Here is a 15,186-nt window from a genome sequence, read left to right on the forward strand (position 1 = left end):
ACACGCTTACAAGGTGCAATTGACTCAAGAACTAAAGCCTCTTGACCATTTCAAGCGTAGTCAATGGTCAGAATGGTGGCAGGAAATGGCAACAGTGAATGACCAATTTTCGAAGAAAATCATTTTCAGTGATGAGGCACATTTTCACCTCAGTGGATTCGTGAGTAAGTAGAATTGCCGCATTTGGGCGAATGATAATCCAAGAGTGATTGCCGAAAAACCAATGCACCCACAAAGAGTGACTGTTTGGTGCGGTTTATGAGCCGGCGGCATCATTGGACCGTATTTTTTTCAAAATGAGGCCGGTCAGGCAGTTACTGTGAATAGTGTTGGCTATCGTGAGATGATAACGAACTTTTTATGGCCCGAATTGGAAGATATGGATGTGGACGATATGTGGTTTCAACAGGACGGTGCCACTTGTCACACAGCTAACAAAACAATGGCTCTTTTGCGCGAAAAATTTGATGGCCAAATAATCTGACGTAGCGGCGATGTCAATTGGCCGCCAAGATCATGTGATTTGACACTGTTGGACTTCTTTCTTTGAGGTTATTTGAAAGAAAAGGTGTACGTTGATAAGCCAGCAACAATTCAAGGGCTAAAGGATGAGATAATTTGGCAAACTAACGGTATAGAACCCCAATTATGCTTCAGCGTCATCGAAAATTTTCACCATCGGATGGAGGTGTGCCGCCGAGGCCGCGGCGCTCATTTGGCCAATATTTTTTTCCTTGCGTAATTGAGCCATACCAATATTATCATAATAAAGAGAAATTACAATAATTTCTTAAAAAGATTGTATTTTATTCAAAATCAACACCGGCCCTTGAAACTTAACCACCCTTTATAATACTATGCATCTCCAAAGTTTCTTCAATTTATGAAATTACTATTTTATTGCAATTTTACTGCAAATTTCACTATATTTTATATTTAATGCCAAAGGTGAACTTAACTCTTTTCAAAAGTACAAAAGTTCTATCGAACGTCATTGTTGGTTATTGGGTTTTTTCGGTTTCTCTTCATTTTTTTCTCACTATCGTTCTTTTGACAGTTCGTCCCGCACATTTAAAAGAATATTTGTAACAATAGAATTTTAATAAAATTGGTGGTAGTATTGAGTAAAAATGGCTTTAAATAAAATCTTATATTAATAAAGAATTTTTATAAGTGAATATTGTTTCTTTTCTGTGTTTGTATTTAAGTCAAATAAGCGTCTGTATTAGGGCATTTTTTTACGCTTATGCAAAAATTAAGCATTTTTAACGATAAATATTGCTATTAATTCTTAATGGTAATTTATAAAAAGTACTAAAAATCGAAAGGCTGGTATAGCGACTACATTTATGTGTTATAATTTTTAAATTCGACTCGCGCACTTAAACATTATAAGCAAATTTAACGTAATATCCATGGAAAGCCAGCCCTACTTTTCTACTGAATCAAAAGTATAACCAGTATTAAATAAAAATGTATTTTAAATGCTTCAGTTCTTTTACTAAATCTTAATATGTATCTTAAATGCATCTACACCATAATAATTTCTTCATATATTCCATTACATTAACCAAGTAATTAGAAATTTTCATTTCCAGATTAGCCACAAGTGAGTTAAATTTCTGCAACCATTTGGCATTGGTTTACAAACAACTGCTAACAGTTTGACATGCACTGTTTGTGCTGCGCATGTTTCTGAACAGCTGGTTTACCGCTCAACATCTGGCAACGCTCTGTACTCAGCACGTGCGATTTGTTTGGGTACGTTTTGCTGCGCGATTTTTCCGGCGTTTGTTTAGTGAATTTGTTTGTCTACTGAAATAATTACACTTTATCAGCATTATAATGGTATTTTTCACCTGCAATCACTGTGGCGAATCTGTCAAGAAACCGTCTGTTGAGAAACACTACAATACCAAATGCCGCGGCGCTCCAAAAAATGTTTCTTGCATGGATTGTCTAAAAGATTTCCACGCAGAGGAGTACGTGGCGCACACTAAATGTATTACAGAAGCGCAAAAATACTCTGGCAAGGATTACGTACAAAAGGAGCCAAGGAACTCAGGTGCCAAAAAGCAGGAGAGCTGGATGGACATTATACGCGCCATACTCGACTCGAGCGATTACAAATTGAGCCCACAGGCACGCGGTGCTTTTGAACGTTTACAGAGTGTGGACAATGTGCCACGAAAGAAAGTGAAATTCCAAAACTTTACCAAAAATTGTATGCACATGCCAGTGCGTGTAACTGAGGAAGTATGGAGTGTGCTGGAAAAAGAGCAGGAAAAGATGAAGTTGGCAAAACAAAAGGAAAATGCAGCGGTAACGAAAAATGGCGTAGACAAACCAGCACAAAATGGTGTGAAACGTGAAGCAACTCGCGAGGAGCAGGGCGACGAAGAGCCAGCTAAGAAAAAATCTAAAAAGGATAAAAAAGCCAAAACTGAAAAGTCTCAGGATCGTGAAGATGTAGCGGATGAGAATGTTGAACCAACGAAGCCAGCGAAATCAAAGAAAGCGAAGGCAGCCGCAATAGACGTGGAAGCTGAAGCTGCAACTAATGGGGACAGCGAACCAGCCAAGAAGAAATCGAAAAAACAAAAGACAACCGCAATTGAAGTGGAAGCTGAAGCTGCAACTAATGGGGACAGCGCACCAGCCAAGAAGAAATCGAAAAAACAAAAGACAACTGCTATAGAAGTGGAAGCTGAAGCTGCAACTAATGGAGACAGCGAACCAGCCAAGAAGAAATCGAAAAAACAAAAGACGCAAACAGAAGAGCTAATCGTAGCTGAAGAGCCGGTTAATGATACAACGTTGGAAGCGAATGGTGAAGTTGAATATGATTTCAAATGGAGTGTTGTGCTAGAGAAAATTGTGCGAAAGAATGCAGATGGCATTGCGGTGGAAAAACTAAAAAAACGCATATTAAAAAAATATTCTACCAAAGTTGGTGGCGCAGAATTAACGGCGAAACAACTGAAAACATTCGAGAAGAAGTTTGAGAAGAATTTGAAAAAATCGCCAGCCTTGCTGGTGGAAGATGGCACCGTAAAAGCTTGCTAGACGAGCGAAATTAAATTAAATTTATTGCTGAGTGTTTTTAATTTATAAGACATTAATAGAGCCACTGAAATGTACTAGAAATTAATTGCTTTGTATTTGTATACAAATATACACTAGTAAATAGAGAGTGTAGTAAGATTTGATGTGTAATAAGATTTGCATATCAAAGAAAAAAAAATCAAAAGAAATAAACGATGAGGAGCGCATGTTGTAACATATTTTGTTTTTGTTTTTTTTGTAACATATTTTGTTTGTAACATATATAGTATAATTTTTTTTTGTAGCATATATAGGTATATTTATTCTTTTTTAACATTGTTTTTGTAATATTTTTTTGGTTTTGTAGCATATACAGCCATGGACAGATAAATAGCACAAATGTGAAACTTATACACTTGTGGACAAAATAATAGGTGCAACAAATTTTTTTTAATAGACATTCAAAAAATTGTTAAGACAAGAGTTTTTTTTATTATTTTAGTAATGTTTTATTTCATTAAATAAAAATATGTTGAAATTAATTTTACTTTTTACACTCAAATGAAAATTTAATTATAACAAAAAAATACCATTGGTCAAAATAATAGGTGTGAAATATTATATGACAAAAAACAAAACAAAAAGACAGTTCAACTTAAATTTAACCGCTAGTATTTCAATGACCAGTATATCCTCGATGGTTCTGTATAAGTTTGCTTATTCTATTGGGCATGGATTTTATTAATTTTTGACAGGTTTCTAAAGGGGTAGCATCCCATATTTCCTTGGTTTTGTGCCACAATTGCTCCTTGTTTTGGAATGCAAAGTCTGCCAGTCTCCTCTTCAAATCACTCCACAAGTTCTCAATAGGATTGAGATTAGGGGATTGACTTGGCCATTGCATACAACTTATGTTTGCATATCTTAGCCACTCCGACACCAATCTCGAGGTATGTTTGGGGTCATTATCTTGCTGATAACAACATCTCAAAGGCATGTTTCCTTCTGCATATGGAAGCGTAACATTTTGCAAAATATCCCTATACTCAACCGCGGTCATTGTCTCTTTTATCCAAAATAAAGGACCAACACCCTGCCAAGAGAAACATCCCCACACCATAATGTTTCCGCCTCCATGCTTAATGGTCTTTTTGGTATACTGAGACGCAAATTCTTTGCCTTTCGGGCGGCGTACACTTCTTTTGGAATCATTACCGTATAAATTCATCTTTACTTCGTCGCTAAATAAAATATTTCGCCACTTTTTTTCTCCAGTAGGACCACACCAATCTCTGTGCTCATTAGCAAATGCTTTTCTTCTCTGTATGTGCACCTTTCGTAGAAGTGGAACTCTTCTAGCTTTTCGTCCTGGTAGATTAGCGTATTGTCCGCGAGCTTATATTCAATCCCATTTCTGCTGCGATTAGTCGCGAAGGCACTAAAGGATCCTTTTTGGTCATAAGAACTATACGGCGATCGTCTGCCGGGCCCGTCAATCTTGGCCGTCCACGATTTTCTTTCTCACACTTCTTTTTTAAAGAGTTCGTAACATACTAGATAACACTGCAAATAACAAGGTATTTCCGAAAAAATGCTGATACACCTATTTTTATAGCCAAGCGAATTCAATCAAACAATCATTACTTTCCAATAACACGCAAAATTACCAATTGAGTCGCAAAAATGTTTTTTACTTACGTTCTAGTTTCCCTTTTGTTTCATTAAAATGTAGCGGTATCAAAAATAAATAACAGTTATTACACTATTGGGCGTAAAATCAGTACAGATTCAGCACACACCTATTATTTTGTCCACAAGTGCATGTTAAGTTAAGTTTTTAATACGAACCCTGATTTGATCAAACAAATTTGTTTGTTTACATTTATTACGCTTTTATTTATGCGAGGAGTTTAGCGTTTTTTCGATGGAATTTTTTGCGTTCTATTTTATTTATGCTTATTGCTATTTTGAAGTGGACACAAAAATAGCACATTTTAACTTGTGCAGCGGAGAGTACAACCTTAAAATATTGTTTCAGCGATTTTAAGTATAATTTTTTGTTTCTCAAATAAAATTTTAAAGTAATTACTAAAAATGGGACGTGGAAAACATTGCACGCCGGAGAAAAGAGCTCTTATATACCGTAAGAGTCAAAACTGAAAAAGCTATGCAGAAATAACTGAAATGATAATGTGCTCTCGGAAAATGGTTTTTAATTATCGTAATTTAGTTAAGAAAGATTTATCCTATCTAAGGAAAACAAAACGCAAAGAAAACCAAAGCCGCGAAAAACTGATGTGGATAGAGCTATAATATGCAAGAGCAAAGCAGATCCTTTTAAGTCGGCACGGCAACTAATGCTTGAAATAAACCAATAATCTGGTCTACAGGTGTCCAGAAAGCTTGTAGGAAGGCGACTTAACGAAGCCCAGCTGTTTGGCTGCATAAGCAGAAAAACCCACTCCTCTCAAAGACATGTCAAACTCCTACTTGCCTTTGCAAAAGCCCACAAAGACAAATCTATTCACTTTTGGAAAAACGTACTCTGGACCGATGAAACCAAAATAAATAGGACAAGACCAGATGGGAAAACTATTGTACGTCGTCCAAAAATCAAGCGCTAAATCCTAGGTAAACAAAAAAGACGATTAAACACGGCGGCGGAAGCATCATGGCTTGGGGAGCTTTTTTCTGGCATAGTGTTGGGCCGATTGTTCGCGTGGTTGGTAAAATGGATAGATTTCAGTATCTGGATATACTCCAGAATAAAATGGAACCATTTGTGTTTGAGTTTATGACATTAAATTGGACATTTATGCAGGACAATGATCCAATGAGCATACTGTAAAGAGAGTGAAGCAATGGCGAATGGAGAAGAGAAAAAATTAATGTACTGGATTGGCTGGCGCAGAGCCCTGATCTCAATCCAATAGAAAATTTGTGGAATGACGTTAAGGTCAAAATCGCCAACAAAAGTTTTACAAATTTTGATGATTTGTGGGCCCAAGTTGAGGATGCTTGGTGGTACTCGATGGAAAGATGCCATAAGCTTGTAGAAAGCATGGAGCGACGGCTCGAAGAAGTAATCATCAAAAACGGTGGACATAGTACAAAATACTAATCTGGTAAAACAATATTATTACTTAGCTATCTGATTTGTTTACTATTTTTGCTTTTATTTGGAATTTTTTAGGATGTGCTATTTGTGTGTCCAGGAGATTTCGTGAGTTATCAATGTTTTCGTAAATGAAATCAGAACTGAAATTCTTTTTGACCATTTTTTTGTTTTAAGGTAGAAGTAAGTAAGTTTTTTATTTTGTATGTTGCTTTTTTCCCAATAAAAAATAATTATTTAAAAACATATTCAATTCTTTGCGCTCAAAGTCTAAATGTGCTATTTATATGACCATGGCTGTATACTTCAAGTTAAAGTTTTTTTATTTCAAATTAAATTTTTTTTTAAATTCAAATTAAAGATTTTTAATTTCAAATTAAAGTTTATAAAATATGATATGATAATTAATTATTATTTTCCAAATATGTTTATTTTGCTGATAATAAGGGTAAAAACACTTGTTTAAAGTTTAGCAATCGCAGTAAACACAGAATAAAACTTTTCTTTTCTTGTTGTGTAATTATTATTTATTTTAAAATAAATATCTGAAATTCAAAATCCTTAAAACCTTTAAATAAATTTATGATAATGAACACCAATACCTCACATAAAGAAGTAACTGTTGAAGATAATACAGAAAGTCGGGTAAATAAACGTCATTATCGGCAAAATAATGCAGGTCACAGAAGATTCTGATGGTAGCAATTTAGAAAATGAAGAGAACTTACCTATTCCTACCTTACCTATGCTCTACTCGAAACCCATTTTCCGGGTAGTAGAACTCTCTCTGAAGTTGAGAGTGGCATGAACAATAACGGTAGCAACGGTGGAACCTCTAGCTACAGCTGGTATATTGCTAGTCGGATAGTGCCAAGGGAATCGATAAGGTTTTCCTTGTCTTCCTTTGAGAACTTTAAGGCCCCTGGACCTGACGGAATATATCCAGCAATGCTTAAAAAAGGAGGAGACGGGCTGATTGATGCCCTGAAATGGATCTTCACAGCCTGTCTTGCATTTGGTTATATACCATCCCAATGGCGACGCGTCAGAGTAGTATTTATTCCAAACCAGGAAAAGGTGACTATTCCCTAGCAAAAAGTTTTAGACCAATTAGTTTGACATCGTACATGTTGAAAAGTCTGGAGCGAGTGGTGGAGAAACATATTCGAGTGGGGGTATTGCCGAGAAGTCCACTTAGTAGAAATCAACACATGTTAAGTCCTACAGAAAAGGTATTTTCAAAAATAAAATTGTCTGCACGAAATTTGCTGGCGATCCACAAAATAATCAAAATTTGGTAGAGATTATTGAAATATCAATGACCCCTGTTACTTCTACTGATTTCAACAATTATTACGTTGGCATGTCTAGGAAACTACCGCTGGCTGTAGCAGAACAACCGATGCATTAAATGCTTTATCCAAATTGCTTTATTTAACTTTTTCTGATTCTTATGCTTGTTAGTATTCATTTTTTATTGTAAATATTCAATATTATATTAATAAACTTTAATTTGAAATAAAAAATCTTTAATTTGCTCTTAAAAAAATTTAATTTGAAATTAAAATACTTTTATTTGCTCTTAAAAAAATTTAATTTGAAATTAAGAATCTTTAATTTGAAGTTAAAAACCTACATATTTTTATTTTTTTAACAGTTTTTTGTAACATATTTTTTTTTTTTTGTTAAAAGCTTTGTTTTCAACGTTTTTTTGTGTTTGTTTTTTGTAACTTATTTGTGTGTTTTTTTGTAACATATTGTTTTTTTGTAAATATTTTAGCAACATTTTTTTTCAAAACATTTTTCATCCTAACGCAGGAGATGAGTTAGAAAATATACCTCATCCTATTCCACAAAAAATCGATATAATCCCCTTGACTTCCTTTAAAGAGGTAAAGGACACTATTAAAAATAAAATAGATAGCAAAAAAGCACCCGGTTATGACCTTATAACAGGGGTGCCCAATAATGCTATTGACAAATTGACACATTTGATTAATGCTGCATTTCGTTTAGAATATGTATCGCAACAATGGAAAATAGCGGAAGTTATTATGCTTCCAAAACCAGGAAAGCCACCACACGATGTGACATCATACCGACCAATATCGTTGTTACCAATTTTATCTAAGCTTTTTGAAAAAATCTTGCTAAAAAGATTAAAACCATTGTTAGATGCAAAATACCTTGTACCAAACCATCAATCAAGTGCACCGCATTACTCATGTAATTGAGAAATCACTGGAAGAAAAACAAATCTGGTCTGCGGTATTCCTGGATGTATCGCAAGCTTTTGATAAAGTATGGCATGAGGGACTAATCCATAAACTTCAAGCAGTTCTACCAATCCAATACTCAAACATTTTAAAATCCTACTTAACGAGCAGATACTTTAGAATAAAGCAGGTGTCCCGCAAGGCAGTGTACTCGGGCCAGTTTTGTATCTCTTGTATACTAACGATATATCCACATGCAGCAATACAACAACCGCAACATTTGCCGATGATACTGCAGTATTAGCAACTGATGAAAAACACTTAGAAGCAATTCAGAAGTTACAAGCATCAGTAAATGCAATTCAAAATTGGACCAAAAAATGGCGTGTCAAGTTAAACGAAACCAAGTCTGTGCATGTTGGCTTCACTAATAGAAATATAAATTATAAAGCAATATTTATCAATAATACGGCAATACCGCATGCAAATACGGCAAAATATCTAGGAATGACCCTAGATGCTAAGCTGAGATGGAAAGCACATGTCAAGAAAAAACACGAGGAGTTAATTCTTAAATACAAGAAAATGGCTGTACAATTGGCTGTTAGGCAGACATTCTAAACTCTCTACTTATAACAAAATACTTTTATACAGCCAAATACTGAAACCAGTGTGGTCATATGGCATACAGCTCTGGGGCTGCACCAGTGAAAGCAACAAAAACATCATTCAACGATTCCAAAATAAAGTATTACGCGACATCGTTAGAGCGCCGTGGTACAGTCGTAATTGCAATCTACATAAGGATCTTAATATAGACACCATTACGGATATAATAAAAAAATTCGCAAATAAACATAAAGAGAGACTTCAACAGCACGTCAATGATGAAGCAGCCAAATTACTTGTAACTGATGACCTCACGAGAAGATTAAAAAGGACGAAACCGCATGATCTCTTTTCATAAAATTTTGTCTTTACTTGAGATGTTTTAATTTAATTAAATATATGTAAAATGAATTGCTTATTAGTTTTGTTAACTAGATTGCAATAGTAATAAAATAAAAAAAAAATATATTAAAAAAAATTTTTTGTTTGTTTTTGTTTTGTAACATTTTTTTTTTATACTTTCTTGTTTGGTTTTTTTTTACTTGTATCATATTTTGTTTTCGGTTTTTTTCTTTTGTAACATAGTTTTTTTTTGTTTTTTGTATTGTAACATTTTTGTTTTTTTTTTACATATTTTTGGGCTTTTTGCTTTTTTTTTGTAACATATTTTTGTGTTTTGTTTTTTTCTAGCATATTTTTGTTTTGTAAATATGTTTTCTGTTTTTTTTTGTTTTTGTAACATATTTTTTTTTGTTTTGTAACATTTTTGTTTTTCTTTTTTTTTAATTTTTTGTTCTGTGTTTTTTATTTGTAACATTTTTTTTTGTTTTTATTTTTTTGTAACATATTTATTTGGTTATGTTTTGTTTTATTTGTAACATATTGTATTTTGTGTTTTTCTTGGTTGGTTGGTTGGTTTATGGGTGACCCCGCATCGGAGTGCCACATAGACCGCAAGTTGGTTCCGTTGTGTTGCCCTAGAGCTCATTATGTTATATGATTTCCCCACCTAACCGAGATTTTTATTATAGATTTTGGTCAAAGATATTAATTCGTTTCGAGAATTTAATGAGAGATTTGATTTTCAGGTCCGAGAGTACTGAAAGATTGTCAATTGTTGGAGAGCCTAGAAGAGCGAGTCGACTTCTGGCTAGGCCGGGACAACTGCACAGCAAATGCCTGCTCGATACTTCCTCATCTTCGTCCTCGCAGTATCTGCAAAGGTCATTTTGTTTTTTTCTTTTGTAACATTTTTTTGTGTTTTTGTAAGATTTCTTTTATTTTTTTTTAACATATTTTTGTGTTTTGTTTTTGTTGGTAACATATTTTTTACTGCAGCAATTCATGCATACAAACTTACATATCGCACCTGCATGTAAATGTGGCTATGCGGTTAGCTTACATGGCAGACTCAGATTTATCTGCGTTTTTGTGGCTAAAGTCAAATAAACATTTAAAAATTCTTGAGAGATAATTAAGTTTTCCCTTTACTTACAAAGTATAAAATGTAGCTATATTTGCAGAAAAATTCAGTGGTACTTTGTAGAATCAACTAAACAGATCCTAAACCAGTTTCGTTACAATGCGTTTCTACAAAACTATTTGCCTTCTCGCCTTATTCGTGTACGCTGCAACGACGTTCTTTTGTGTGGGCGCAGCACCGGGAATTCTACATCATCCCCATCCTGTAGTGCTGGTAGAACGCCCAGTCGTAGTCGTTAGAAAAGTGGTGCATCCTGTAGTGGTCGCCCATCCGGTGGTTGTATCGCATCCAGTCGTTTTGTCGCATCCAGTCGTTGTGTCGCATCCTGTTGCCGTGGGCCATCATCATCACCATCTGTCTATACATTAGTTTTGGACTTTGATTTCACAACAAACACTAAGGCAGATTGGACATGGACAATGCTTATTGTTTTAAGAATAATATACTATTTATATATCAGTGGATTGTTGATGGAAAAACATTTTACTTCAGGTTTTTATTTGAGGTCACAAAATTTTGATCTATCGTAGAAGAATTTAGCATTTTTTTATAAATGAAGTACTTGTCATACATTTTTATTGAAGACGACTCGAGTTGTTTAACCAAAAGAAAATTTCAATTTTTATTTATGATTTTGTTTGGAATACTAATGCTTTAATAATAAAACTTACCTTTGGACATTTTTATTTGCAAACGATTTTATTATTCATTTAATAGTGCTTACTTACTGAATTTACTATTTCACCAATTTGCAAGTAATTCATAAACGAAATTCCTTATGCATCCCAAAAACTGATGTTCTCACCTTCTTGGCCGATTTCTGGGCACGAACTCGTTTCGGAGTCGAAAAATCGGATTCACACCACTCTTAAGCCTCTTGTTTGGATTCATGATCATGGTGATAAACCCAAGTTTCATTCACAAAATCTACTTTATCCTTTCGAAAATGCTCTAAATTTAGCTTTCGTATGTGTTTTTATTCCATTGTTAGTGAATGCAGCACCTATTGTGTCCACAGCACATAACTTTCTGAAACCCAACTTTTCAGTCAAAATATGGCTTACACTGCCCAATGAAATGCCTAGGGCTTCTACTAAATCTCTTTTAGGCACCCGACGTTTTTCCAACACGATATCCTGTATTTTTTCTACGATTTCCGTTGTTGTTGTCGTTTTTGGACGTACTTACCGTGAGCTCGTACGAACACGTTTAAATTCAGCAACTCATCTTTCTATTTTACTAATTGAAGGCGAAAAGTCCTTATCCACTTTCAACATTCGTTCATAAGTTGACGTTGCTTTTAAACCTTCCAAAAATAAAAATTCAATCACCGCACGATAATTGATTTTTCCATTGTAGAAAATGGTACTAAATAGCTTGTAATCAAAGATTGAACATAACAAAAAACAAAAAAAAATTGGCTAGTAGCAATGCCCTCACTTATTGAACCGCAAAACTTATTGAACAACCTGGTATAGGGCCATGCAAAATTTGCTTTTTGAATCGGCTATAAACAAAAAAAAATAATCAACATTTTTTTAAACTTTTTTTTTTTTATTTTGAAGATTGAACATTGTCATTTATGAATGAAAAATAATATCGTTCAAATGACTGCCACGACTGGCTTTACAGTAGGCCATTCGATCAACCCAATTTTTAAGCACATTTTCGATTGTTTGGACTCCAATTTCATGAATGGCAACTTCGATTTCGTGTTTTAAAGCATCAATCGTCTCTGGATGGTTCGCATAGCATTTTTCCTAAACGGCTCCCCACAAAAAATAGTCCAACGGGCTGAAATCACAGCTCCGAGGCGGCCAATTGATATCGGAATTTCGGCTGATTATTCGGTTTTCAAAAACGGTAGCCAAAAGTTCGAGTGTAACTTTGGCAGTGTGACAAGTTGCACCGTCCTGTTGAAACCAAATGTCGTCCATGTCATACTCTTCAATTTTTGGAAACAACTCGTTGAGCACGTCACGGTAACGCTCGCCATTTACTATAACCGCGGCTCCTCGCTCATTTTCGAAAAAAAATGGCCCGATGATGCCGCCACCGACAAATCTTTTCGAGTTATTCAACCATTAACAAAGGGCGCCCGGGCGCTTCGGAGCGAATAGCAAAACTTTAAATGCATTTTTCTCAAAACTATGTTTTTTGAACTGGTGATCACTGTAACTTAAGAACTCTTTGGTAGATTTCAATAAAATTTATACAGCTTTTAAAAAACATAATAAAAACATCTTGCCTGATCAAAGGATTTTTTTTTCAAAAATTTCGATTTTTTTTAACACGTTGGCTGCCAAAGCCTTTTTAGAATTTTGATCGTTCAGTAGCAGTGTCATTTAACAATTTTGGTCACCTGAGGCCAACAACTTATTTATGTTCTTTTTTGTTTTAGTGCCTAAAAATAAGTTTTGACTACTCGCGACTTTATTTTGGTCTCTAATTTTGCAGTTATAATGGTTTTTTTGTGTCGCACATTTTCATGCGACATGGCCTGGGAGATCATAAAACATGTTGAGGGGCCACGTCGCACGAAAATGTGCGACAGTAATTTTTTTGTAGTTTTTGAGTTGTATTTGATATTTTTGGTTTATTTTACTTAGTTTTCCACCAGGTAGCGAAGGCAACGAGCTTTTGAAAAACCTCTTGCTGTTATTGATTACAACAAATCCAAATTAGGTGTTGATATATCCGATCAAATGACCGCCTACGCCACCACTCTCAGAAGAGGCGTTAAGTGGTACCGCAAAGTGGCTTTTGAACTGTTACTAGGAATGTCTGTCATAAATGCCTTTATAAAAAGGCTACAAACAAACAAAATTCAATAACTAAGTTCCGGCAGGAGACTTCAAATGCTTTATTGAACTTCATGTCTCCAGCACCCATAACAAAAGGAAAACATTTTATAGAAAAAAGAAAGGACGACAACGGAAAAACAATAAGGCGTGATTGTGTATTGTGTTATGCCATGTCAAAAAAATCTGCTTATAGAGTAACAGCCAGAAAGAGCTTGAAAAGGACCACCACCTACTGCCCAATAAACCGCAACTATGTGTAGAATGTTTTCCTAAATATTGTTTTTCCTAATTATTGTTTTTCTACTGATTTTAATTTTTAAAAGAATTAATAAAAAGACACATTTTAATTTACAACTTTTTTATTATCCAAAAAAATACCATTCAAAATACACAACGGCCATGGGAAATACACCAAAATGTTCACCACAGGACAGACAATCCAAATTCTATGTAAAATTCCATATTAAAATGTACAAAAATGTGTGACGTGGCCTCAGGGTAACATTTACGTGTCGCATGAAATTGTGCGACGTGGCAGCCAACGTGTTAAAAAATTAATTTTCAATTTTTTTCTCGAAAATTTGAAAAATATTGCCTGAGGCCGCCATATTGTTAATTTTGAAAAAAAAGCTTAGATCAGGCTCAAAATTATCTATTAATAAAACTAATTTCTCTGGTCCGATTGATTTTAGATGAATCTCCAAGGACTTGTGATGATCACCGCAAGGGACTTCTGGAGAAACGGGCTCCACACAAACAGCGATAACTTTTACAAATATTATTATTTTTTTTTTGAAATTTTTGCAAAGTCAAGTCGAAACATGATGTATTGATGCTATGTCTTTATTTTTGTCAAATAAAGCAATTGACTTGCAAAAAAAAAATTACTGAAAGTCATCATTTTTTCGGGCCTCTGACAACCTCTAACCTCTTAATAACCAAGAAGTACAAGCTAAAACACAATAGATATCTTCAATGCTTTCGATTTGTATTTCGGAAACTGCAGCAACGGTGATTATAGGCTGTGGTTCAGAAGTACATACATTGGTTTTCTAGATTTCTATTTAATAAATAATTTTAAATAATCTTTATAAATTTTATCAAATATATATCTACTTACATTCTTCATTTTAATCACCATTTTTATATAAATTCAGAACTTTGACTTGATTCGTAAATTTTAATTTGGGTTTATTCTTACCTTACGATCAGCTGCTTTTCTCACTTGCAAATTCTTCCAAGTAAAAATGAATCCAGTAAGAGTTTGCAATTTCCACTCAAAATAAAATGTCATTTGCCCTCTCACTTTCCCCTACTTTGCAAGTTGTTTGTAATGTGCATGAACACCAAAACTTGATAATTTGTAGCAAATTATTTGATTCATGAACACAGACCTTATAACTTTATTCTGCACAAGTGGATTTTTACCATGCTGCTGGTCAATGAAGTTAAATTTAATTTTTTTTTTTTAATTTCAAGTAACCGATTAAAAATGTAAAAATTTAATCATCACTAGAGTACTGATTAACATTTTCTTCCAAGCTTTTTGCGTTGTACACAATGCATAAATTCCACATACAAATACTTAAATGGTCGAGTGATTTTCCGCCAATTTTCTTCTAAAATTTACAACTCAATTAGCAGCTAATCGATCTTGGCAATCTTTGGAACATAAACAAAACCGACTTATTTTCGAATTTGACATCTAAACGCGTTTGACATTTATTCCGCGCCGGACTACAAAAAAATCCTACACTAAAGATTTGCTTTCAATACAACCGCCAAGATTCCCAGATCATATCAGTAGAGGAATTTATGTTTGTGACATCTGCCTAAATGCTTAGTCGCAACAACAATAGTTGATATTCATTTATTATGCGATTCTACGCCAAGCGAATGGTATAAAACGTATCA

The 15,186-nt window shown here is 34.4% G+C and overlaps 1 protein-coding gene across 1 annotated transcript; it reads left to right on the forward strand.

Moving 5' to 3' along the window:
* Nucleotides 1–1,731: 1,731 nt before the first annotated feature.
* Nucleotides 1,732–3,193, forward strand: LOC128866126 (cell growth-regulating nucleolar protein). Its single transcript, XM_054106631.1, has one exon. The coding sequence runs from the start codon at nt 1,846–1,848 to the stop codon at nt 3,064–3,066; it is 1,221 nt and encodes a 406-aa protein (XP_053962606.1). The 5' UTR covers nt 1,732–1,845; the 3' UTR covers nt 3,067–3,193.
* Nucleotides 3,194–15,186: the final 11,993 nt, after the last annotated feature.

This window comes from Anastrepha ludens, chromosome 6 (assembly GCF_028408465.1).
Source record: "Anastrepha ludens isolate Willacy chromosome 6, idAnaLude1.1, whole genome shotgun sequence".
NCBI lineage: Eukaryota > Metazoa > Arthropoda > Insecta > Diptera > Tephritidae > Anastrepha > Anastrepha ludens.

Coding starts and splice junctions, on each gene's coding strand:
- LOC128866126 (XM_054106631.1), top strand. CDS start 1,846: ATGGTATTTTTCACCTGCAATCACTGTGGCGAATCTGTCAAGAAACCG.